Source organism: Trichoderma evansii (genome assembly GCF_050947405.1).
Source record: "Trichoderma evansii strain SZMC 28006 chromosome Unknown GGI43scaffold_5, whole genome shotgun sequence".
Lineage (NCBI taxonomy): Eukaryota > Fungi > Ascomycota > Sordariomycetes > Hypocreales > Hypocreaceae > Trichoderma > Trichoderma evansii.
In genome coordinates this window covers 739695-763601 of record NW_028145201.1, presented here as the reverse complement: position 1 = coordinate 763601, position 23907 = coordinate 739695, and the positions used below count along the sequence as shown (strand labels likewise).

At 46.0% G+C, this 23907-nt stretch overlaps 9 protein-coding genes and 1 non-coding gene across 10 annotated transcripts; 6 read left to right on the top strand and 4 right to left on the bottom strand.

Annotated features, from left to right (window-relative positions):
* Nucleotides 1–332: 332 nt before the first annotated feature.
* Nucleotides 333–1611, top strand: GGI43DRAFT_421590 (uncharacterized protein; the record flags this gene model as incomplete). The annotated part of the gene is made up of 3 exons (XM_083207982.1): nucleotides 333–345; nucleotides 410–1261; nucleotides 1316–1611. 3 exons carry the CDS (start codon nucleotides 333–335, stop codon nucleotides 1609–1611), a joined length of 1161 nt encoding a protein of 386 aa, XP_083062657.1.
* Nucleotides 1612–3317: 1706 nt separating this feature from the next.
* Nucleotides 3318–5233, top strand: GGI43DRAFT_311102 (uncharacterized protein). Its single transcript, XM_083201699.1, has 2 exons — nucleotides 3318–4171; nucleotides 4231–5233. Exons 1-2 carry the CDS (start codon nucleotides 3408–3410, stop codon nucleotides 5129–5131), a joined length of 1665 nt encoding a protein of 554 aa, XP_083062656.1. The 5' UTR covers nucleotides 3318–3407; the 3' UTR covers nucleotides 5132–5233.
* A 101-nt stretch (nucleotides 5234–5334) lies between these two features.
* On the bottom strand, nucleotides 5335–6024 carry GGI43DRAFT_421588 (HotDog domain-containing protein; the record flags this gene model as incomplete). Its single annotated transcript, XM_083207980.1, has 1 exon — nucleotides 5335–6024. One exon carries the CDS (start codon nucleotides 6022–6024, stop codon nucleotides 5335–5337), a length of 690 nt encoding a protein of 229 aa, XP_083062655.1.
* Nucleotides 6025–6387: 363 nt separating this feature from the next.
* GGI43DRAFT_t75 lies at nucleotides 6388–6498 on the bottom strand. Its single transcript has one exon. It is a non-coding gene; the product is annotated as a tRNA-Pro (tRNA).
* Nucleotides 6499–7115: 617 nt separating this feature from the next.
* Nucleotides 7116–8931, top strand: GGI43DRAFT_311105 (uncharacterized protein). Its single transcript, XM_083201700.1, has 4 exons — nucleotides 7116–7495; nucleotides 7561–7762; nucleotides 7814–8035; nucleotides 8095–8931. Exons 1-4 carry the CDS (start codon nucleotides 7206–7208, stop codon nucleotides 8596–8598), a joined length of 1218 nt encoding a protein of 405 aa, XP_083062654.1. The 5' UTR covers nucleotides 7116–7205; the 3' UTR covers nucleotides 8599–8931.
* A 159-nt stretch (nucleotides 8932–9090) lies between these two features.
* On the bottom strand, nucleotides 9091–9968 carry GGI43DRAFT_381800 (uncharacterized protein; the record flags this gene model as incomplete). Its single annotated transcript, XM_083203167.1, has 2 exons — nucleotides 9091–9629; nucleotides 9707–9968. 2 exons carry the CDS (start codon nucleotides 9966–9968, stop codon nucleotides 9091–9093), a joined length of 801 nt encoding a protein of 266 aa, XP_083062653.1.
* Nucleotides 9969–11052: 1084 nt separating this feature from the next.
* Nucleotides 11053–14126, top strand: GGI43DRAFT_311095 (uncharacterized protein). Its single transcript, XM_083201698.1, has 2 exons — nucleotides 11053–12264; nucleotides 12316–14126. The coding sequence occupies exons 1-2, from the start codon at nucleotides 11686–11688 to the stop codon at nucleotides 13804–13806; spliced, it is 2070 nt and encodes a 689-aa protein (XP_083062652.1). The 5' UTR covers nucleotides 11053–11685; the 3' UTR covers nucleotides 13807–14126.
* A 693-nt stretch (nucleotides 14127–14819) lies between these two features.
* Nucleotides 14820–15529, bottom strand: GGI43DRAFT_311263 (uncharacterized protein). Its single transcript, XM_083201701.1, has 3 exons — nucleotides 15436–15529; nucleotides 15096–15280; nucleotides 14820–14996 (listed from the first exon to the last, which is right to left on the bottom strand). Exons 1-3 carry the CDS (start codon nucleotides 15439–15441, stop codon nucleotides 14951–14953), a joined length of 237 nt encoding a protein of 78 aa, XP_083062651.1. The 5' UTR covers nucleotides 15442–15529; the 3' UTR covers nucleotides 14820–14950.
* A 3402-nt stretch (nucleotides 15530–18931) lies between these two features.
* Nucleotides 18932–20834, top strand: GGI43DRAFT_311063 (uncharacterized protein). The gene is made up of 5 exons (XM_083201697.1): nucleotides 18932–19444; nucleotides 19508–19612; nucleotides 19675–20063; nucleotides 20131–20198; nucleotides 20258–20834. Exons 1-5 carry the CDS (start codon nucleotides 19301–19303, stop codon nucleotides 20536–20538), a joined length of 987 nt encoding a protein of 328 aa, XP_083062650.1. The 5' UTR covers nucleotides 18932–19300; the 3' UTR covers nucleotides 20539–20834.
* A 2258-nt stretch (nucleotides 20835–23092) lies between these two features.
* GGI43DRAFT_421583 (uncharacterized protein) lies at nucleotides 23093–23672 on the top strand (the record flags this gene model as incomplete). The annotated part of the gene is made up of 2 exons (XM_083207979.1): nucleotides 23093–23526; nucleotides 23585–23672. 2 exons carry the CDS (start codon nucleotides 23093–23095, stop codon nucleotides 23670–23672), a joined length of 522 nt encoding a protein of 173 aa, XP_083062649.1.
* Nucleotides 23673–23907: the final 235 nt, after the last annotated feature.

Here is a 23907-nt window from a genome sequence, read left to right as displayed (position 1 = left end):
AGTAGCTTGCCATTATCTACGCTTTTTCTGTACAAGATCTAGCGGCGCACTGTGATCGATCATACACCTGCCAGAGCCGAGTGCCAACTGGCGATGGACCAGCAGAGATCCCAGCAACCTTTATCGTTGCCAGCTGGTTACCCAGCTACCATTTGCTTATAATGCTAAATTATGTCCGAAGAGTAAACATTGTGTTTATTTTCTTTTCCTCAACTACGCGATCTTGCGCGTGTTGTTTGGTCACATCGTGGTCAACATATGCTTCCAGCCCCTTGGGCTCAACAACGCTTCAACTACACCATAGTAAGCAGCAGTGATATGAGATACTGACCATGGTATTAAATAGTACTAACATGCATATAGTTTTAGCTCAGTGCTTTGCATGCATCTGTCAACATGGTTCTCGGAGGACTTCGCCGAAGCCGCAGCTTGGAGTCTTTGCGCAAAGATCTCTTCCACACCATCACCAATACCACTGAAGGAATCTATTTCCTGCCTGGAGCTTCCATTTTGAAAGACAAGAATTCGGATAAAGAACTGGTCGCTGTACTTTGCCCGCAGGAAGGGTTCAAAGCAACTGATGCTGGTATTGCACACCTGAGCAAGCTATTCGTTGAATGCAACAGGTGGATTCCTATCCTTGACGAGCGCGACTACGACATGTATTGGGCCGTGACCGCTTGCAGCACCTCTCATAGTCAAAGCATCGAGATGCCGCCTAGCATGGCCAGAGCTGTAGTCTTTTCTCTTTTGCGAGCCAGGCAGCGTTGGATCCTCCGCCAAACAGACTCAGAGGCGTCCAAGAGCAATGTCAAGTCTCATTTCACAAGCGGCCTACAGCGTCTCCTGGGACGTTTTGAGGAACGAGACAAGAATCCCGCAATTCATGTTTCTCTGAAAGATAACGAATGGAAGCTGACTGAAAGAGAGAGAAAGGATGCCAGAGAAGCTCGTCTGATGGGCCCTGGCAAGCGAATTTCACGAGACAGAATTGCACTATCATGCAACACTCCGCAGAGACTGTACCCTATTGCACAGCTTGCTGGTGGTCCGCAGCCTGAGGCCAATCTCCTCGGAATGATCGATAGCTCTGTTGAGAAGATCACCCCTGCCGAAGCTGTTCAAGCTTTGATCTCACATCGTCTTGCAGAAGTGCGTCGCGCTCAGAGACGTGCCATTGCAGAGGAGAATGCCAAAAACAAAGTGTTAAAGAACGCCTCCGAAGAAGACGACGCTCGCAGCGGCTCCAACAGCATTATTCGTCGCATCTTCCCGACTGCCTTGAAGACCAAGTTTAAACCTGGCTAGATGCGAGGTCCAAGCTTTAGAAAAGATTCAAGTGAGAAGAGCGTCGAGTCTACTCCCAAGTCTACTCCCAAGAGTGCTCAAATGGTAGACACTCCACCCAACACCAACACCAATACGTCGTCCATGAAGAGACGCTTCTTGAGCGAGGAGGCCACCACTACCACCAAGAAGCAAGTGTTTGCCAAGGGAAAGGCGAGGTCGGTCTCTATGCCAGTAGTCCGCTCGCTGTCTCTCTCACCAACCAAGAGAGCAGAGGCCTCCCGTTCACCCTCTTTGCAGCATGATGAGGAATTTCGCAAATAAGCTGTTATATGAAGCTTGGATTTGAGTTGGAATACTGGCTGAAAGATAACATGTTACAAGATTTGGCTAGGACGACAGGATTGTTCAAAGTTTGCTTATTTAAAGGGCCGGATTATTATGTCACACGGGTTGGAAGGGTTGGGCTGACATTATATTAGGCTTTACGAATGGATTGATCAGTGATTATGTGTATAAGCAGCTATATATGGCCCAAAGAATTTTATGACTAGTAGATTACAAAGGTATTGGACGATTGATATGAAACTATCGTGGATTTGAGGATACGAAGTGAGTGATGGCCATGAATAAGTGAAGATGTTTACCCTGGAGACGTGGCTTGGTCATTGGGTCTATTTGATATTCCTTGCTGCTGATCGGATTGAATATTTCTGATGACAGAAAACGGCAATAGGCGTTCACAGTAGTAGAGCTTGCTGGATATTTCACTTTTGAAGTCTAATGCGAGTAATAGTTACCCAAATTATAGGCGATATTACTACGACGACTGAGCTCTCGTAAGCCAGAGTCATGGCACTCTACTCAGGCCAAATAATAAACTTTGGCCGCGGCTAAGTCGGGTAATAATGATATATTCAGCTATCATATTGGGGTTGCAATGTTACTATCGATTCTCGTCGGAAATATTGACCTTGGCGTAGTGGCAGTGCTGGGCCTTGGCAGTCCTAGCGGTGGTTTGTCCCACGATGAGACTCGTCGGTGTTTTGGTCCAAACTCCAATATCAGCGGAAAGATTCCGAAGCATTACTATCAAATCAAGCGGTTCTACCTACTTTACAAGCTTGTACTGCATGTAGCACGATCTGATGGCTCAAACATCAATAGCGGTTGATCCAGCCTCCTAGTCTCGGGTGTCGCCGCTGCATCTCATTTGCGCAGCCTCCCGAGATTGGATGATATTCACTGGACGGGACTGGACTTGGCCTGTCTGCCAAGATTACACGCCCTGCAGCGGCCTGGAGGCCTGACTAGGCACAGCTTTAGCGCCGAGTCTGGGCTGGACGAGCTCCATGTGCCCTGAAAATGGATCCGCCGCGCTTTTGACGACATTGAAGCTACTGCAAGTATGACATCAGCTGTGGAATATTCGCAATTTGGGACAAGATCATGGACAGTCTATGCCCACAAAGCAACATGTAGCGCAGTTAAAGCGCTGCAGCACCAACACCTTATAGAAAAATAAAACCAAGGAAAAAAATGTAGAAACGAAACAAACTGCCGCCGCGTCTCGGGTAACCGGCAACCGACCTGACGTAAGTGGAACGTGGTTGACGATGATCCCGCGAGGAATGATATGGAGGGGCGAGATGCGGTTCTAGATCTGGGCGGTGGTGCGCCCTGCAGCGGTTCGCAGGTGGCTTTGCGCAGGGCTTTTTCTGCTTTTATTTCATTTTATGCTCTGTACAGCCTCTTTCTCGTCTTAATTTTGGAAACACAGCATTGGAATGCCGCGTGTTGGTCCTTTATAGGTATGTGCTGACTGTTGGTCGTCTATTGGTGGCCTTTTTACTTTTTTTTTTTCTTCCCTAGCAACTGAACTGACTGATCGGCTCTAGCTCGCAGCTATTATATACAAGAGCTACAAAATCGCCGATGACCCCTCACAACGTCATCTCTTCTGATTTTCTGTGAGGCTGAGCCGTGGACAGTCAAAAGACTTGGCAGCCTTGTTGATCAACATTAATTCCCATTTCTGTAAACATTTTCATATTGCCTGGCCGATAAAGTCTTTTCATTTTTTAATTTTTTGTTTTTTTAATTTTTTTTCTTCCATCACGATGCCGGGAGACATCACAACGAGTCACGACGACACATCGTCCTCGGGATCGAGCGACCATGAAGATGAAGAACACAAGGGCCCTCCCGGTGGCTTCGACAAGACTCCCCTCCCAGATGCTCCTCAAGGATACACTGTTCGCTTCGTCTTTCACTCAGCGTCGAATGTCCCTGTTGCGGATTTGCACACAGCATCGTCAGACCCCTTCCTGGTAGCCACTCTCAAGGGAACGCAGCCAAAACGCCACAAAGAAGACCCGGATCTCAAGTACAGGACAAGAACCATCCACCGAAGTACTACGCCAGAATGGAACGAAGAATGGATCGTGTCCAATGTGCCCCCCAGCGGCTTCACTCTCAAGTGCAGAATGTATGATGAAGATGTCGCCGACAAAGACGACAGGCTGGGTAACGTGACGGTTAATGTCGGTTCAATCTCTGAAGACTGGCCAGGCATCCCTCCCCCGGGACAAGAGTTTCAGGCTAAGAAGCGTGTCATGAGCAAACGTGCCTTTATTCTCAAAGGAATCGCCAGCGCTATCAGCCATGGAACTCACCTCGCTCCCCGCCTGCGCATCAGCATGCAAGTGCTGGGCAAATCGGAGCCTCCCTTTGCGCAGATGTGCACCTTGGCCCCGACGCGATGGATCAAGCACAACAGTCCCATGATTGGTCGCCTCATCGGAACAAAGGTGAATACAAATGAGTCTGATGACGAGAAACATCATGATGGAGAGGGCAGCGATCCCAAGTCAACAAAATACGAGTAAGCCATAGATATCACAATATGCTTTTATACATATACTAACATTTATTGTGACTTAGCTTCCAGGCCAACGAAATACAGCTCCAGGGCCCTGTGCCACCCTCGCTTTACCACCGCTACGTGGAGTTTCGACCAGTTATCGGCTCGCTCTTCTCATCCACCGGCATCCGGGGAACCATTCTCAACAAGGCCTTGCACAAGCAGCACCACCGCATCTACAATTACGACACTTCTACCGAATATGGCAATTTCAAACCATGCTCCAAGGAAGCCTCGCTTCAGTTCCTCCGGATGGCACATTTCGACGAGGGTGGCCGTGTCTTTACCTATGTCCTCACGCTGGACGGCCTTTTGCGCTTCACCGAGACGGGCAAGGAATTCGGCATCGATTTCTTGAGCAAGCACACCATGCACGCGGATGCCGAAAAGTACATTGCTTACTCTGGAGAATTCTTCATTCGCAGGCTGCAGCACCCGGATGCCAATGATAGCGTGGAGCCGCAAGAAAAGACGCACCCATCTGAGCCTATCCCCGGAGGTCCGCCAAACCAGCCGCCACCGCCGAATCCTGCCTTCTATCAGCTTTACATTGATAACGAGTCTGGAACATATCGCCCGGAGAAATCCATCTTGCCCGATCTGAAAGAGTTCTTGGAGAGGAATTTCCCCGACATGGGCATCGTCACCATGAACGTCGAAGACGAGCGCCTGCAGAAGCTCAAGGAGGAACAGCGGGCCATCAAGAAGAGCGAGGGCCGCATGATGCACGTGGTCATGAATAGTAGCACTGACAGCCTCAGCTCTGCAGAGAGCGAGCTCAACGACGAAAACTACAGCTTAGAGGCAGGAAGAAAGAGCAAGAGGGAGGCGGCACATGCAGTGTTGAGAAACCCCAACTCTGAGCATTTTAAGGAGGCTGCGGAGTTGATACTGCCGCATCGTGAAAAGAAGGTGGAGTGAGGACAGGAGGAGGAACACAAGACGAAAAAGTTATTGGAAGAAGAATTGTCTGAGAATCTCTATGACTGTATGGATATGATATGATACCACCACTCTTTCCTTTCGATTATCAGTAGTACCGCCATCGTTGCCGTTAATGTAATCTTTGAATCCTGTAATTATAAATATCCTGATAAATCCGCAGTGCTTGCTCTAGCGAAGAATTAAATCTTAGGCCTCACTGATACCCACGTGCTCGAGCACTTTGCTATTTCGATGCCTCTTCCATCCCTAATTTCGCATTTAATCTTTGTTCTTCTCCCCTCTACACTATCCACCCACGCATTAACCAGCACTGTCTCGTTGATCGGTCCGGGCTTCAAGAATTTGATATCAAGGCCGGCCGTCACATTTGCTGATCCAAACGTGGACCCAATCTTGCCCAATGCATTGTTGATGTCGTGCAGGATTCCCATTGACTCATCCGCTATGGTCATAACCATTCCCCCGTGTAATACGCCTTCGTATCCACACAAGCCCTCGCCCAATGCGAAAAGAGTGCTCACGTGCATAATGGGACGCGAGGGGTCCTGTATATGCGTTTCATCCTCTGTGTGGAAGAAGGAGAGTACCTGCTGAACTCCGCGCGGCGTAGCCAATGTGGCGCCGAGGAGCTGATCGTGAGATGGGCTGTAAGGATTGAAGCATTGAGGGACGAATGGCACTGTATTTGGCGTTTGAATAAGGCATGCACACCATGGGATTGAGAGGAAATGAGCGACTGCTGAGGTATAGAGCGTTGGGGGAGTGTTGGGCGGATTGAAGCCGAGAGGGGGACTGAGGACGCGATTGCGCAGCGTAATTGCGAGGGGGGAGGATGTGGTGTTTGCGGTGGATTCGTTTGACTGCGTCATATTGGAATCCTGAGAATGAGGATGGGAGTGATGGCTGGACAAAGATCGCGACATGGGGGATGAATCGACTGATGTTGGGCGTGAATGCGACGGTGTAGATTTGCATGTGGTGTTTTGATTGAGGCAATCTCCCAGTTGAGATTGCCGAGGTCGTCCACTTTTACCCGCGCTGCTGAAGGCTGCTGCTGTACTTGGAGCTGAGGCGGCACTGAGCGCGTACCTAAAACGAAATAAGGTGTGAGCAGCAAGCAGCCACTTTTGTCGCCACCTCGTGCCTTGAATCGCTCTATTCGTATCACGACGCTTCTCTCACAGAGATGAGCAGCAAATCAGCAAAAAAGTAGCGCTTTTGAGCAAAAGATGGGGCTTCACCGGGATTCGAACCCGGGGCCTCCTGCAAAGGCGATTCTAGAGAACCGGGGACTCCAGGTTTGTTTTCCCGAAGCAGGAATCATACCACTAGACCATGAAGCCGATTTGGTGTAAGACTGGCGATGAGCCCAATGGTACGATGCTTAAATAAGAGAGCTGGGCCGAGATCGGCATTCTGTCCGAGGCAGATACTGTACACAGAATACCTATCCAGATTAAAATGAAGGGATAAATACACGAGATCGTTCTTGGCTTACCATTCTGAATGACACTGCGGTATTCATAGTGCACTTCATCTTGGGGCACTGAATAGCGTTCTATTCCTGATGATCATATAAAGAGCCACCAGAAAAAGAGATGGGCATAGGGCGTCACAGGAGAGCCATGCGCCAGCTCCAAGAGTGATTGGCGTCACCGGAGATAATCATTGAATGGATAATTGTTGAATGGGGGATTTTTCGACGTTCAAAAACGAGATCAGTGATGAGGGAAAAGAAATATGAAAATGGGAGAAGAAAATTGACCTGCGTTTCACATGATGTTCAGCCTTGGCAGCTGTCACGACAAAAGCTCCTTCCCTCGCAGTAGAGACAGCATGACTAACAATAGCCATTTCTTGCGGCAGCATCTTGTATCAATACCTCAGGTACTCAATAAAAACACTTGATAAGGTACTGATTATCGAAATTTCCTTCGTCGTTGTCGTTTTCATCTTTCGACTTACGTATCTGTCATCAAGATACGAAAGCATATGCACTTTCATTTTCATTACACTCGCTATCCATGAACCAGTACCGCCGTTACGATACATGATGCACCCCCCTCCCAACGATACGAGCGGGTCAGAGCTGAGTCCTCGAGAAATCGAGATTCTCATTACCATCGAACGAACAGGCGCAGGTCTCTCGATGGTGGCAATCACTCTGACTTTGTTCTCCTTCCTGCTCTTCAAGAGATTAAGAACTACCCCCAACATCTTTATCATTTTGGCATCCATCGCCAACGCTGGCGCGAGTATCGCGTCGATGATAGGATATGATGGCTTGGACAAAGGAGAGGAATCAACTCTCTGTCAGGGACAAGGCTTCATCTTCGAGTGGTGAGTTATAATTTTTGTTACCATGACGTATAGAATTCGCATGAATAACGAACTTGGGCATCTAGGTTCATGCAATCTGATCCATGGTGGTCATTTGCCATGGCTTTCAACGTCTTTCTTGTCTTCTTCTACAACGCTAGTCCAGCCGTCTTTCGGAAACGCATCTGGATCTACTGTATAGTCTGTTTTGGCGGCCCCTTAGTTCCTGCCATAGTCTTGGTCTCTATCCATGACGATGCAAAGGGTCCCATCTTTGGAAATGCAGCGGTATGGTGCTTAGATCCAACTGGCCGCCATTAGATGCTGACATATCATTAGCTTTGGTGTTGGATTGATTCAAACTGGAGTTTGGTCCGCCTCTATGCATACTATATCCCCATATGGATGTGCATTTTCGGATCCATCTTGATCTACGTCGCTGTAGGATATCATGTATTCCACCACCGAAACCGCTTACGAAAGTTTACAATACCGATTACGGGAAGGAGAAAAATGAGCAACTTGCGTGCAGCTAGTGAGGCTAGAGATTCTACCGAAGAAGTAAACACCTTCGATCTGCACCATGTTTTGCTCTTGCGACATACTGATCCTTTCTACAGAGCCTCACACGAAGACCGGACCACTATGGCACCGCCACTACCGAAGTTCAGATTACATCCATCACTCCCGAGAATGATTGCTCCGGCTTACCTGCGATTCCTCCGGGTATATATGCCCATGGTCCTTACGTTGTATCATCCGCCCCATCGTGGATGCCACTGCAAGACAGGGTCTTTGATTTTCCAGAAATTGAAAGAAGAAGAAATGCAGCTATATCCGCTAGTCAACCAAAGCAGTCAAGTTCCATTTTCTCACGTTTGCGACACATAAAATCGAATGCATCTCTCAAATTGAAGCGATTGGATCCGGTCAAAATGGCATATTTACGCACAAGTTTCATCTTTGGGTTTGCGATTCTGATTACCTGGATACCAAGCTCTGTAAACCGACTTTATAGCCTGACATATCATGGCCGCGTCAATTTTCAGCTCAGTGTTGCCAGCGGTTGTGTGCTGCCGCTACAGGGAGTATGGAATGCCTTGATCTACTTCACCACGAGTTAGAGCACCGTTCGTGAGGAGCTAAAGGCTTTGAAAGCGAAAATTTGGACAAGACAGCATCGAAATTATCACAATGCCACACAAATGAGCGACAAATTGGACCCCATGGCCTACGGTAACAGAAACACAATCGAGCTACCCATAATTTCACGAAGCAAAGCCTCGCGAGTTTACGATAGTGATGAAGTAGAGTTGTCGGAGCAACTTCATAGAAGCGGCTCCATCTAGTTTCTGGGAAGGAAACGCTATAGGCTATGAAATGAGATACATACAATGTATATGTAATGTATTATTATTAATTATTTCGCAAGTTGTGGTCACGATAAGCAGTTATCAATGTTTGTGGAAAAGCTTCTCAGCTCAGTTTACAAGGTTCAACGGCAGCATAATATGGAATCAGCAGACAGGATGCTAATTGCAATTAATACTGTTATAATTTGTTCTCATCGTCTTTTTTTTAACCATTGAGTGCGCAGGCTATCAAGTCTCTTGTTACTAATTGTACTTAGCATATAAATCTTCGCCCTCTGCAGCGTCGACACCATCGCGAATTGCGGTAGCAACAGCTTCATCAATGTCAACATCACCTTCCAGCAAATCCAACCACCCGCTCTTGACGCCCTCAGACGCAAGTATTCTGTCTATAACGTGCGCTACCGACACCCTGGGGATGTTCCCCCTGGTTTTCTTGGTTTTACCCAGCTCGACCTTGCCAACGGGGTCCTCTGTCAACGTGCCGGGACGCAGGTCGATGCCCACCAGCGTCGGGCTCGTCTTGGAAACCTCGTACAGGACTTCGTCGGCGGGGAGCTTGGCTTGGTAGTACGTCGCTAACACGCCCTTGTTGATCTTCTCAGTGTACTCTTCCCATTCGCTGGCGGGCCACCAGGGGGCGCCTTTGCGGCGGGAGCCGCTATAGGAGACGAGGAGGAAGCGGCTGATGGAGGGCTTGGCGGCGGCGGCGTTGATGAAGTGGATGGCAGCGTCGCGGTCGATGCGGAATGTGCCTTCGGCGCCGTATTTGCCTCCAGCGCCTGTTTTTGAAGAACAACATTGGTTAGTATGGGTGAGAATTGTCTAAAATTTTCTTTCATAATTTCATTGCACGTACCAGCACTCCAGGTAACATAATCGGCGTTAACCTCGTCCAAGATGCTCGCTGCCTTTTCCTGTGAGTCGACGCCTTCGATGCTGCGCACGAGCACGTTGAGTTTGCCGGGGAGGCCAGCACCGAGCTTCTCGACGGCAGGGACTTGTTCTTCTTTGCGAATGACGCTGGTTACGGCCCAGGAACGCTTGAGGAGTAAGGGGGTGAGGAGCTGGGCGATTTTGCCGTGGCCGCCTAGGATGAGGACGTGGCGGGGAGAAGCCATTTTGGACCTCTAGAATAAACGACGAATTGGATAAATGGACTGATAGATGGCTGGATAAACAAAGTGACGTGTATTTTCTCTATCACAGCTAGAATTATTCAAAAGGCAGTAATGTAGATGTTATATATTCTAGGATCAATTCCAGTACAATAGCTCGGGAGAGCTTCATATAGCTATCTGGATGGGATCACGCAAGAGACATATGACGACACTGTTGGCTGCATTTTCGGGGTTAGCGCGGGGGCGGGGCATGGGGAGAATTAACGTTGCCGTGCACATCCCGAGTGAGATTAGAAATAGAAGCCTTGTTAAAGCCGAAGGGGAGAGGCTAAGGTGGATGGTGGAGGATTAAAAAGCATTGGAGCTGCCCTCTTTTGCCGAGGTGTGAAAAGACTGGGTGGTAGTTTGGAGAGGGAGCGGCTTAAGGTTGCTGGCTGTGATGGAATATATAAGCAGATTCTTAGACTCTCTGTGGGGATTAAAAATGCTGTGAAGCAACCATCCAGATGTGGCTTGTCAAGCAGATAACAGAGCGGTAGTTGAGAGAGGGAGTGAGCTTAAAAAAATGGCTGTAATGGAATATATAAGCAGATTCTTAGACCTTCAGTAGGGATTAAAAATGCTGTGAAGCAGCCATCCAGATGTGGCGTTGCAAGCAGATCTGAGAGAGGAGTGGGCTTAAGATTGCTGGCTGTGATGGAATACATGAGCAGACTCTTGGGCATTCAGTAGGGATTAAAAATGCTGTGAAGTGCACGCCACCTTCCCGCTCCTCGTTTGGGATGCATGCAGTGCAGCGATATTGTAAGGGGCTAGATACCACTACTATAAACGCCTCGAGAGGACTTAAAAATGCTATGTCATTACCAGGGTTGCTGCACGGAAAAGTAGGGGAAGGGGTCAAAACTCAGGCGAGCTTAGAACCGCTGTGGAGGCCTGAATAACTGGTGGCTTCGGGAATATGAGGGAGATATAGCTTTTGAAAGAGTTAAAAATGCTGTGAAAGGCCATATGCCGAGGGTATATAGGGGTGTACTTCGTACCAGTGCTGCATGCAAGGGAATTAGGAGCAAAGATGGCTTTGGAGGGAGTTAAAAATGCTGTGAAGTCGCTTAGAAAATACGCCCTCTGTTCGTTATAAGACCCTGCCTTACCTTGGGGCTACCTTCGGCCGATTCCGATCGTCTTATGTCAGCACGCAGCCTCTGATCTCAGCGGCACTTTGATACAAGGGAGCTCTGTTTGAAGCTTGTGCAACGCGGGTCGGTTCCACGCGATGCGAAAGAATTGATGACTTCATAATCTCAGATTATCATTAATCAGCTACTGAGCTGCAGGAGGTACTTCTGATTTTCATCGTACATAGCCCTCATTCACAGCGTACCTTCAGCTGGTCCTCATCCACTCTCAAGACTCATCCTTGCCTGCATTTTGTCAAGATCAGAGTTACATGGGCTCGCGCTCTTGCAGGGGTCTCAGTCGAATCATGTCAAAATCTGTTTGCATAGTCGGTTAGTTGCAAGCCAAGATCCCTGTCTCTTTCGATGGATTCTAATGACCTGCAGGCGCTGGGCCTTCCGGCCTTGTCGCTGCCAAGACGCTTCTTCACAATGCTCCCAAGGGACAGTTCAAGGTCAGCGTCTTTGACAGCCAGGCTGCCATCGGTGGCCTGTGGCCGACCTCAAAGACCGATTCAGGTCGTCTAGTCCATCCGTTGATGGTTGCAAACCAGAGCAGGCATACGATGCAATTCAGTGACTTGGCATGGGAGGATAGTGCACCCCAATTGCCTCGTGCGTGGCAAGTTGGCAAATATCTTGAGCAGTACCAGAGCAGATATCTCGACGGCCACCCTGATTTTGAACTGCAACTGAAAACTCGGGTTGCAAAAGCCGAAAAACGAAATGATGGATCCGCGGGCTGGAAGGTGCGCATTCAGTCAGAGGGTAGCGAGGAATCGAGAGATTTTGACTATCTGATCGTGGCTACTGGGTATTTTGGCAAGCCCATCATTCCTGAAAGCTTCAAAAATGCGAATACTTCGGTTCCGATTATCCACAGCAGCAAATACCGAGATTTGAAAGGACTTTTGGGAGAGGGCAGGCAAAATGGGGGCAAGATTCTCATTGTCGGAGGCCAAATGTCTGGCGTCGAGATTGCGGGTACCGTTGCAAGTCATCTCTCGGCTGCCGTAAACTCCCCAGAAGAGTCGGAAATTGCTGGGGTTGACAAATATTCCATTTATCATGCGATTCAGCGACCCATATGGGTGTTTCCTCTATATACTTCTCCAGAGGTGAGTCTGCTTTCTTTTGCACTATCGTAGTAGGCTACTAACAGGCTCCAGCCATCATTTTCCTCAGCTCCTTTCGCGCCCTTGGATCTTGGCTCCTATAACATCAACAACCGTCCTCGACCATTGGAGAATACGCAGGGTCATATCAGTGAAGAGCATGCAAATATGGTGCACACCATCTTCGAGACTTCACTCGGTGATCAAGAGCAGTTCTCTTCCCTGCTGATGCCCAATGATGAAGAAAGAGACCAGCCAGCCTATCTAGCTGTCAGCGATTGGTACACCGAATTCGTAAGGTCGGGTATGATCACTTTGTCTTTCGGCAAGGTCCTCACTCTGGAGAATGATCTTGTGACTTTGGATGATAATGGTGCCCAGATCGATGATATTGCTGCTGTAATCCTTGCTACTGGTTTTGACCCGTCACCCTGTGTCGATTTCTTGCCGCAGGATATCCTTGATACGCTTCAACACTCTCCACAGCATTATAATCAAGCTCTTGCCCTGGCATTTCACGGAACTCACCATCCAGATGTTCCAAATCTCGGATTTGTGGGATTTTATAGGTCTCCATACTGGGGAGTCATGCAGATGCACACCCGGTTCCTTGCGGAACTGTGGTCGAATCAAACGGGCAGCCTACCAGATGCTCTCCAGCGGAAGCTTCAAACCGATGACTCAATCAGACGAACCCTCAGTTTACGGGATAACCCCAGACTTTCACAATTCCCCATGGGAGACTATATGTACTTGATGCAAGAATTTTCTGAAGCTTTGTCGATACCCATGCATGAATCAATCATGCCAGATACACCTACGCTCTCCAGGAACAACCTTCCGCTCGATACACTCACGCCTGCGAGATATCCTTCTCCAAGCGACGATGCTTCAGCAAAGAAGGAAGCCGAAAAATCCCTGAAACAGACTCGTGATATTGCTATCGAATGCCTCACAACTCCACGTTTTGTTGCGCGTGGCGTCTTTAGAAGCCTGCTTGGAGAATGGCGCCTGGAACGGGATCTTACTAGCCGTCTGCCTTCTCATCCTAGTGGCAGGTTTGTGGGCACAGCGCAATTTTTGCTCCGGGAACGAACTTCCGAGGGCCTCCAGTGTGCCGCAGATCCGAACAGCACTGTCAGCTGTGATGAAGATGGTGGTGAGGACTTGGAGTACCTTTACGTCGAAGATGGAGAATTCAAAACAACTTCTGGTTTCGGATTCAGAGCCACCCGACGCTACATCTGGCGCTATGACTCCAAGAAAGACACCATTAGTGTATGGTTTGCTAAGCCCGATGACCAGAAGCGAGCAGACTACCTATTCCACGAAATTGAATTCGAGTCACCACCATCGGGGGATAACCAGAAGCGCGAGAAAGAAGGATGGAAGGCGAAGGCTGGACATCTTTGCATTGATGACTACTACAACGTCAAGTACGAATTTGCATTTAACAAGGTAAATTTGGCGAAGTGGAGCATAGAGTATACTGTCAACGGACCAAAGAAGGATTATACAATTCATGGTACATATGAGCGGATATGAGTGTTGCTCTTAGACAGCCTTAGATACAAAGCTAAGCCAAGACAAGTTTCGTCCTTTCAATAATCCAGCACAGGACCTTTCATCATCTAACCAGAGATCATCTTAAACTTTAAAGCGCTCGTGGCTGTCAATGGCTTCATTTCTTCACTAGTTGGAGTTATAAATAACATAAAGGTCCCTATTTGTAAATTATATCAGCTGATAGCCGCTGGGCTTCTCAGTTTACCGAATTCGCCGTCCACTGGGCTTAATTGGAGTAATATATAGTCGACATTGATTCATGTTGTCTCTTCACCCCCTTAATCGACTGTTTGGTCTTAAAGACAGCATTACATGATACCTATGTCCTCTTATACGGATATTTCCAAGCTTTTTCAGAACCAACTGTCTCGTGGACACAAAACATGTCACGATTTCATCAAGTTCATTGAGAGAAGCTGCCTGAAAATCTAGGCTAGTCTCAACGTACCGTAACTTATACTAAATGGTGTTTTGCTAGGCACCTCGCTGGCAACTTTCTGGCACTGTGCCAATATATGTCACCTTGCCTGCAAGGGCCCGAAAATTCTGCACTGTACCATACATGTACCTACCTAGGTACGGTATTAGGCCGCTATAGGTTTCTACATAGAGTACTTTATGCTTTCAACAGTAACCCTACATATTGTACTGAAATGTGGGTGGTCCCTGGCTGATTTAGGATGGATATTATTGCAAAAGTTTTATACAGCTCAACTCCGGAATTATTATTTTGCAGTTCTAATAAAAGAACAAATGATCAAGCTACCTACCATGTTGGAGATTGCCTTTCTAAACATATGTCACGACCTAGCCAGCTGTAGGTCAAATTGAATAGTGGATTTGTCTTTCATTGAAGTCATCTATCTAGAACTTGCAGCTTTCTTTGCATATTTGGAGGCCATAATAGCAAGGCTGGTGATAAGTTGAAGGTTTTCAGCCACTGTTATTTATTTCCAAAGTTGAATTCTTCTCTACTAATAAAAATCGAAACAAGAACAAGCTAAACAGGTAATGAATTTAATCAACTCTAATTGAGAACTCGTATGACCAATCGCTCCTGAGCAATCCCATACCACAGGGCGCCAACATTATCCATCCTTACCACGGCATTACCGCTAGCAAATCATAGTATAATTGATATTATAGGGGATAAAATGTACCCGTGTGTTCTTATTAATGAATTTATAGATGCAGCGGATTAGCCACAAATACATGGTGATATTAGTTTAACACTTTCATGACAAGCAGGACGGGCAATAGAAACGCACCTGCAAAACATCTGGCAGACCTCTGCATTGGATGTAAACTTCCCATCTTTACAGTACCCGGCAATATTAGAGGCATGGCAAAAATCATTAAACCGCGATTCGCAAGTAAAGGATGTGCTGGCCTCGCTAGGCACAGGGTTGGCCGTAGCGACAAGGACAATCGCAAAGATAAAGGAGAAAGTAACCTGGTAATTGGAAGTATCAGAGATATGGATTTAATATTATTAATGGAATGAGTCGGAAAATGTAATCAATTGGGTACGTGTTGATTAGTATAGATGGGTGGTGTAAATTTGGCATGTACACAGAATTGAAGTAAAACTCAGGGTACGCAACTAACCTTCATTTTGACTGTGATGTATATTAACACACAGAGAGATGTTGTTACAGATTAAAGAAAATATAGTTGCAATCAGTTGTATAACGGATAAAAGAAATAATTTTACCAGAGAGAGGTGTGTACTGGATAAACTATTCGCAGAGTGGGCGATGCGCTTTTCTTATAATTTCCATAAATCCCATATAACACGTAAGAAAACTTGGTATGGGCTAACGTAAAATTGGTTTCCTAGTCACTGTCTCACCAGCCATATTCATTGCCCATCAGTGGATACTCAACACTGCCTTATATTTTGGTCCAACCTCGCTCTAGCCGTATCGATCCATGGTAATGTGTCAAGTGATAATTAATGTCTTAGTCTTCTATTTATAAGACAGCTCTCCGCCACTTGCCTTATGTCTTGGTTCAATCTCACTCTAGCTGTATTGGTTTGTGGTGGCGTATTAGAGGATTGATGTCTTTGCTTTTTGTTTAAAAGACAAATATCCGCTGATTACCTCGTGTCTTGGTCTAACCTCGCTCCAGCTATATTGATTTGTGGTGACGTATTAAATGATTGATGTCTTGGCTTTTTTGTCCAAAGGCAAAGGCTAACTCACCGCCCTTTACCTGGTATCAATACCTATCGTGTAACACTATAGATGGCTAATTTTAGGCGGAGGTGGTTTGGTTTGGATTCGTGACTGGCTTCTCTCTTTAAATTGGATTGTCTTACGTCGAAGTGGCTCTATCTGGTGCAATGAGTTAGACGGATGGAGGCACCACCTTATAGCTTGCGTAAAACCTCACGTAGGAAGCATTCAATACCGCAACTGACATGCCTTGGAGGTTAGGGTATGGCGTTGCTTTACGAGTCGAGCTTGGTTTGTTATGTGAAGAATATACTGGGCCACAGTGTAGCGGCCAATCTCATTGCGGAGCGGCCAACGAGATGGAGAGAACATAGCTTCATTCAACGGATATTGTCGGATTGTTTCTAGATAATCTGGGTCTCTACGGATCGTGGGAGTTGCAGCCATGGACAATTTTAGAGATGTAGTTATTTGCATGTGGATTTTTTGCATCCTAACTTACTGTACCACACATGCATCATTTCATCAAACAGTATACAGCATAAAAATGTGGGCAACAAAGATTTGGTGTCGCTATAGTTGAGGGATTAATCGATGCAAAACTAGCATTTGCTTGGTGGTATCTACTCGTATGGCTATGACTGTGGCTCAGGAAAGACCTTAGGCGAGATAAGGACAGTTATCAATATCTTTAACGCTAGCTATGAAAGGACTCTGGAAAGATGAGACGTAAAAATGCGGATGGATATACGCTGCGCAATACCGGTGCCATGGCAGTGACTTGAACCGGGCTGGACCAGCAGTGGTCGTCTTTTCTTGCATGGCGGACCAGGACATCTCACAAGCATGTATGCCGCCAGGATTGTAAAAAAGGTATAAAGCACTAATACCATTCTTTTTAATACCCCCATTACGAAATTTTCACTTTTTTCGTTTTCATATATTGAATACTAATTCTCGCAGTTTTTCCTTTCCTCTTCTTCTTCTTTTTCGCGTTAGCAATGAGATGAGTATTTAGTAAAGAGGATGGGAATGTAAGAAAATTTAAGTGGCAACAAATTACGAATACTAAATACTAAAAAAAAAAAAAACATCAAGAAAACTTATCTCACACTGAATACGAAATACTAAAATTTTACCAAGAAGATACGAAAAAATAGTTTCTAATATGAAAGACAAAATACTATTCTCAACCTTGGCTGTGCGTTGGGGGCCTTCTCAGCGTAGCGAATGTGTACTCAAAAGTAACGGAAATCGAAACAACATTCCGCTTTTTGCATGTGGCTAGTAACTTATTCTATTGCTTTCGATATTTATCAATAGCCAATAGCTCACCAATCAATACTAAAGTCGTTAAAGCTCAGTGAAATATTCTGAGTTTCTAAGGGGAATAAAAGTAATAATTCCCACTCTGTTCGCCTCGCAAGGTTTCTTCATCTTTTTAACAGCTGTTTCCAATTTGTCTTCAAGATATCCTTATATTTGTAAAGAGCAAGCTATATACGCGCGGACCAATAAATACTAATGAATTTCCGAGGATTTACCGCCCAATAAATCATGTCGTTCCCCAAGTTCCAACACGACAGTGCGACCATTGACGATAGTACTTTTCTTTAATAGCACGCTACCCAAACGGCAAATACCACATGACTCAGGCTACATATCTTCCAAAGTGTGCGGGGTAGGAGGTGGGAACTTTTTTATCAATCTCTATAGACCCCACTTCTCTCTCAAGGTTAGTCGGCGTCTCGGTTATCAGAATCCCACCCCGCCTAATATACCGTATACATATAGAATGTGTAAAAGGTGAGACTTACACGGCCACCTTCTGTTGTTACGACTGACACATAGATGGCCATGACTACTGGTAGAATGCGAGACTTACGTTTGTACCTTTAGAATCTGTGCCCACAGTGGCAACTGATTGTATAGGTATCAACTAACTATTATTCAAATCCCTCCTATTTTCGTTACTTCCTTTCTCCTTAGTCTGATAGTAGGAGCAGCTGTAAAGCCGTATGGCGACATGGAATTATGATTTCTCTAACGGCGTGCGGAGCATTATCTCCAGGAAGTAGCGGCACGGCAACTTGCTTTCCGTGGAGAACTGTCCAGGTGTTGGTTGGTAGATTTGTTTGAAGATGCCTCCTGAGGGGAAGAGGAAGTGATAGCAGGGGGACGGCCGGCAAATTTCAGGCTTTGTCAGCTTAAGGCAGCGCCATGAAAGCCCTAGATTATTCCGATGGGATTCTCGGGAATGTAACTCTGTTACATGTATGATGCATCTCGCATTCAAGATGGTGTAAAGGACGTTTCTGGTGTTACATTGCCCCTGGCGCCGTTATATCATAGGCGCGCCAGTTTTGGTGGCGTTGTATTGTATATGTGGCTGCAGGAGCACAGATTGGGCTGTTGTCCAAATACGGCAATTACCAATGACTCTTCAGATCGACAGCATTGCGTCTGGGCGACGATGGAACTTATGATTGCCACCAACAAGCCAGGACTTACTCGTGTAAAACTTACAAGGACCCGACCCTCTCCAACACGTTAAGCAGTGACAGTCACGAGCGGTTACTACTGGCACTAAGCTTCCCCAAGGCAGACAGAGCGAGAAACTAAGCTTCTGAAACCCGTTTTCTGCCACGTGGGGCCGTCGGTGGCACATGGAGAAAGCTGAACTACGATTGCCACTTGTCCACCCCCTGGCATTGTCAATTGTCTCATGTAACTGACTATTTTATCTTAGCTTGTAAAACTGACGGTTCGTCGGCTATAATAGGGGCATGATATTCCCGTGGTCGGTCTATCTATGTCACCTCAGGTGGCCCTATGCCAAATGTACTATAAGTTGGCCATCGTTAGGCTGTAAGTAGAACCAAACCAAGGAATTAGAGGCTGGGCTTTAGATGGTTTATAGATATTTCTTCAGCGATCTGGCAAGTGATCGGAACCGCTATTATTTGGCGTGGATGTGCGCGCGTCGATACTTGTTGAGGTAGGTTTTTGCTATTAATTAGCCACCAACTAGTGCGCCCAGGACTTGCGATGCGACCTCATAATCTATCTAGCTGAGTGAATACTCCACAATCCCCGCGATGTGTGAATTGTCACATTTCACATGGTATTAAAGTCCTTGTGCGCCCCCCCTGAAAAGCCCGCTGGGTTGCGAGTTCCACCGGATTGGAGCCACGCCGGCAGTCGTTATTTAGGCAATGTATTATACTTGCCTCCAGAGCTGCCTCAGCTACGCCAGTAATTCTTCGTGATAATTATTTTGACTTACCAGCAAAATGGCCGACCGGAGCGGCCAGATGCTTGTTCTCAATATTATTTTCATGGTAGTTACTACGGTTACCGTTGGTCTTCGCGTCTATTGTCGAGGATGGGTTGTACGATCATTTGGCATTGATGACTATCTCATGGTCGTGACTTGGGTATGTTGTGCTTACCACCTTGTGGCCCAAGCTTGCTTAGAATATTTCTGATATAGAGCATAGGCTGGATTTACCGGATACCTCATCTCTCAGCAATTCGGTCTCCACTACGGGACTGGGAAAAGCCGTGATCTATTGACTGATAGTCAGAACAGAAACGCACTCCTGGTAGGTCATCGCTCTATATTACAGATCGGGAACTTGTAGTGAAGGAGAGCTAACATAAATAGACGTGGTATATCTGCGAATTATTTTACGTCTTCTGCACTTGCGTAGTGAAAGCATCTGTTGGATTTTTTTTATTACGTCTATCAGTCGATATCAGACATATATGGATCCTTCGGCTCTCGATGGCATCGACAGTGGTCTTTGGTTTCGCCTTCTTCTTCGTTGGCGTGTTTCAATGCAACCCGATATCCACATATTGGGAAATATATCCTGGATATGAAGGCCGCTGCATCCCAGAGAGAACCCTCATCATCATGAACTATGTTGCTTCATGTTTGAACTGTATTGCAGATTGGACTTTTGGAATCATGCCTGCTTTTATTGTGTGGTCACTTAATATGCCGGTGAAGACCAGGATTCTGGTCATTGCTCTTTTGGGTTTTGCTGCCATGTAAGTCTTCAGCTAGAAGGAGTTGATTGCAAACCGAGCGGCCAGAGTAGCTAATATGATCATGAAGTGCGAGTACAGCCACGCTTGTCCGATACAAATATGTGCATTCTTTGTCAGAAGGTCCAAACTTCCTATGTAGGTCTTACCCGGATCAGATGGCTTCTTTCTCATCCAAACTAACATCATTTCGCTAGTTGAAACCGTCGACATCGCAAACTGGAGCACCGTCGAAGTCGGCATAGGCATCACTGCCGCGTCTCTCGCGGTTCTCAAGCCTTTATTCCAACTTATAAGCTACAAAGTGGGCCTCAGTGACAGTGCACCAAGCAATCCTCATTGGCGGGGCCGAAGTGGTGAAGGTCGTTTCCAGTTGGGCTATATAAGAAGCACCAGCGCGCCGCCACCCGTCCCTCCAAAATCACCACGAATGAAAATAACTATTAAAGAAAACACCGATAAATCTATAGCACGATAATACTTACAAATATACCCCGCGCAAAACGCAAACTACGGAAACGTAATATCAAACTCAGACAACAAACTATCTTCCCTCGCTTATTTAAGAAAAGGGGCTTGCTTCGGAACACCAAGCGCAGTTTTGGAAGAAATCCTGTCGAGTATTTCATTCTTGCGAGCATCAAGCTGCTCGATATCTCAATTAATCTAAACAAGTGTCCAGCTAGGAAGCTGAGCTCCTCAGAAGCCAACTAGGCTGTGAAATCACCAGTCAGGTATGCAGCAATAGTATTCAGAGGAGTGGTAATACCGGGGCTAGTCTTAGCAGCCATAGCCTCACGGTATTGGGCATGATTTTGGGCTAAAGGCACGGCGCCAAAGACACTGAATATATAGCCAGACTACCGCTCATGGTGAACACCATCTTAATTTTTCAAATTTGGCACATAGCCGGCATTATTGATGAGGATGTCCAGAGATATATATTATATACTGGGTTTCATCATCATATTCTTCTCTTTCAGAATCACCGCGTTCGTCGTTCCATGCTGCTGAATGTTAAATATTTATCCGAGGCAAGGCGATTCCTGTCGTAGCCATCCTTGCAAAGATGTCGGATATTGTCCGCGGTTCTCATAGGCCCCGCACCATTGGCGGGCTTTTTCTTGGCCCTTGGTGGTTTTGTGGAGACGGCAATAACCTAGGCTGTTGGACTGCACAGGCCACCGGCTCCAGATCACCTATTACTATAAACTCCCCGGCTACACACGGCCATGTGATAGAGCTGGTGTACTAGACAGCATGTGTATGTAACAAAGATAGGCCATCTTCATTAATTAAAGTGGGGGATTCTCTCCTAGCAGCTGAAAGCTGCCCTTGCTAGCTTACGAAACTAAAAACTTCATAGGGCAGTAGAGCAGTACCCTAGTTGTCTAGGTATCGGCTTTTTCCATCGGTAAATTTATCTAGGTATAGCTTGAGTCTCAAACCCCTCCGGGAGCAGAAATTGTATTAATGTGCACTCTGTAGCAAAAGCTGATGCCGTGATCCGTATTACAGAGACCCTGATTTGACTATAGAGAGCGTGGAAAGGAAGAAATGGAAAAGAAGATGGTGCTTATTTATATATCCTTACCAGCCGCCAATGCTACCAAAGGATGGCCGTTGTGGTGTTGTTTGTGGAGGCAATGTAACAGCACAGTAGAATGTAGTTCTCATCTAGTTGCTAAATCAGGTAATTAAGAAAGCCCGTGACACCTACGAAGTATTTAAAAATTTACGGTACAGTATTTGAGAATGAGCAATGATATTTTCGAGCTACTTTCGCTTGATCCCTGGCGGATTGTCAAGCACCATACTACGCAAGGGTATGTTTCGAGCATGGCCAAATATAATTCCGAAAGTCCCTTTCATGGCATTAGAAGTACACAGTATACATTTTGCAAATACTGATACTGTATAGATCCTGGGATTTACCTGATAGACAAGAGGAAGCAAATTTGCACAGATTTATCTCTATGTACAAATCTTGTATATCTTGTGTGAAATCTAGTCGGAAACAAGCTTTGTACACCGTCAATGAAATTTTACAACTCCTATCCGGAATTGTATCCAAAATACGCTCCTGTCATTGGAAATCGAGTCATTGTATTCATGCAAGATCATAATATCATCCAATCAACTAAGCCCTTTTCCAGAAGTTCGTCTCCTTACGTAGTAAGTAGATATTTAAAAGAAGTGTATTCACTGATAAAGGCGCAAAGAACATCTTTCTGTTATAATCTATATTTCCAAAAACAACTGAAGTACTGCCCTTATCACTATATGCAGCAAGCTTTGACTCAACGCGACTCTTTGTTGTGGTGACATCACAGCATACCAACCTATGGCACCAAAGAAAGAAATTGGCATTAATATAAGTTTTTTATGACAATCACCTTAGTTACATAGAAGCAATTGATAAAAAGAATGTGCCTCGGAGTTGCGCAGATCGCTATTGTGCCTTGGCAAAATGAATTGCGCGTTGGAGATGTTCTTCACACGCAAACTTGAAAGAACACTCTACTCCACTGCTTTCACAACTATTTTACACTAGGTGAATGCTAAAATTTCTTTGGAGATACATTGTTACTAACAAGTGTTTGAACAAGAACCTAAGAACTCTGACTTGTGTACATCCGGCGACGAAAGAATTGGCAGAATAATTAAATTCAGAGCAAGCCCCATTCCATTGAACGATAGATATACGGCAATGAACACTTCAAGTTCAAGAACAAGATCTGTGGATATATGAGAGCGTATCTTGACAAATTTCGCTACTTTGCAGTGCCACCTATGAACACTTATCCAGCCAAGAACAACCTTTGTCCCATCCCCGAACATCTAAAGATCAGTTGGGTTACAAAAATTCTTTGCTATTCGTATTTTAATACTTAAAGAGGTTCACGTCTCCAATCCGGTAGCGAATTCTTACTGCGTAGCTCTCAACAAGTTTCGTTAAGATAATAAGCCCTCTAGTCGCCTTCCTCTCTTCAACCAAGTCGTGTTTAATTCTCTCTACGTGTTATATTGTAATGCATGAAGGCGCATTCGTCGGGTTTAGAGCCCTTCAAGGGATTCTACGTTTGTGGCGGTCGGGTTTCGTCATTGGCATTCTCATAATGAATTCTGTTTTTCTGGGTATGATGAATTCTCATGACCTTCCGGTCAACCAAAGCATTGTTATTGTCGAAGGTTTTGCGGCCGCGGGTGCTGCGTGGAGCTGTATTGATTTGGGCTTTACCTTATTTTCAGGATTCTGCGTTGTCTCTCTTATTGTCATTCCTGTTGAAGCTTTTATGGTGGGATGTTACATCTTTATTGCCACCGTATACAAACCAGCTCTTGGGGATTGCAAAGGCTATGCTGATACACCTTTTGGAGATATTATGGGCGTGGACGGACTGACCAGTGTTCGAGATCCGTGTGGCATGCAGACGGCCAACTTTGCTCTATCAATTATTGCAGCGTAAGTCCAAAATATTTACCTAAACTTTTTTATTTGCTAACGATCTTCTCCGCGATAGAATCTTGTCTGGAGGTTGCATTTTAATCGAATTTATCAATGGAGTCCTCCGGTGTGCCAGCGACGATGGTTTCTCCGATTTAATTTGATGAGCCGAAGTTTAAATTGCTCAGGACTTCACTATATCTCAGAAAGTTTTAAAAGCATCCAGAATGGTTACATAAATATAAAAAGCGCTGTGTGAATTGATCATGGGTTGGATAGATAACTACGGAGGGTTAAGAAACAGAAGAGCCGCTTGTAGACGAGTATTGAGATTTAGATAGACTAAATAATAAATTCTATAAAGGCGGCATCCCAAAGATTCGAGACACAAGACTGTTC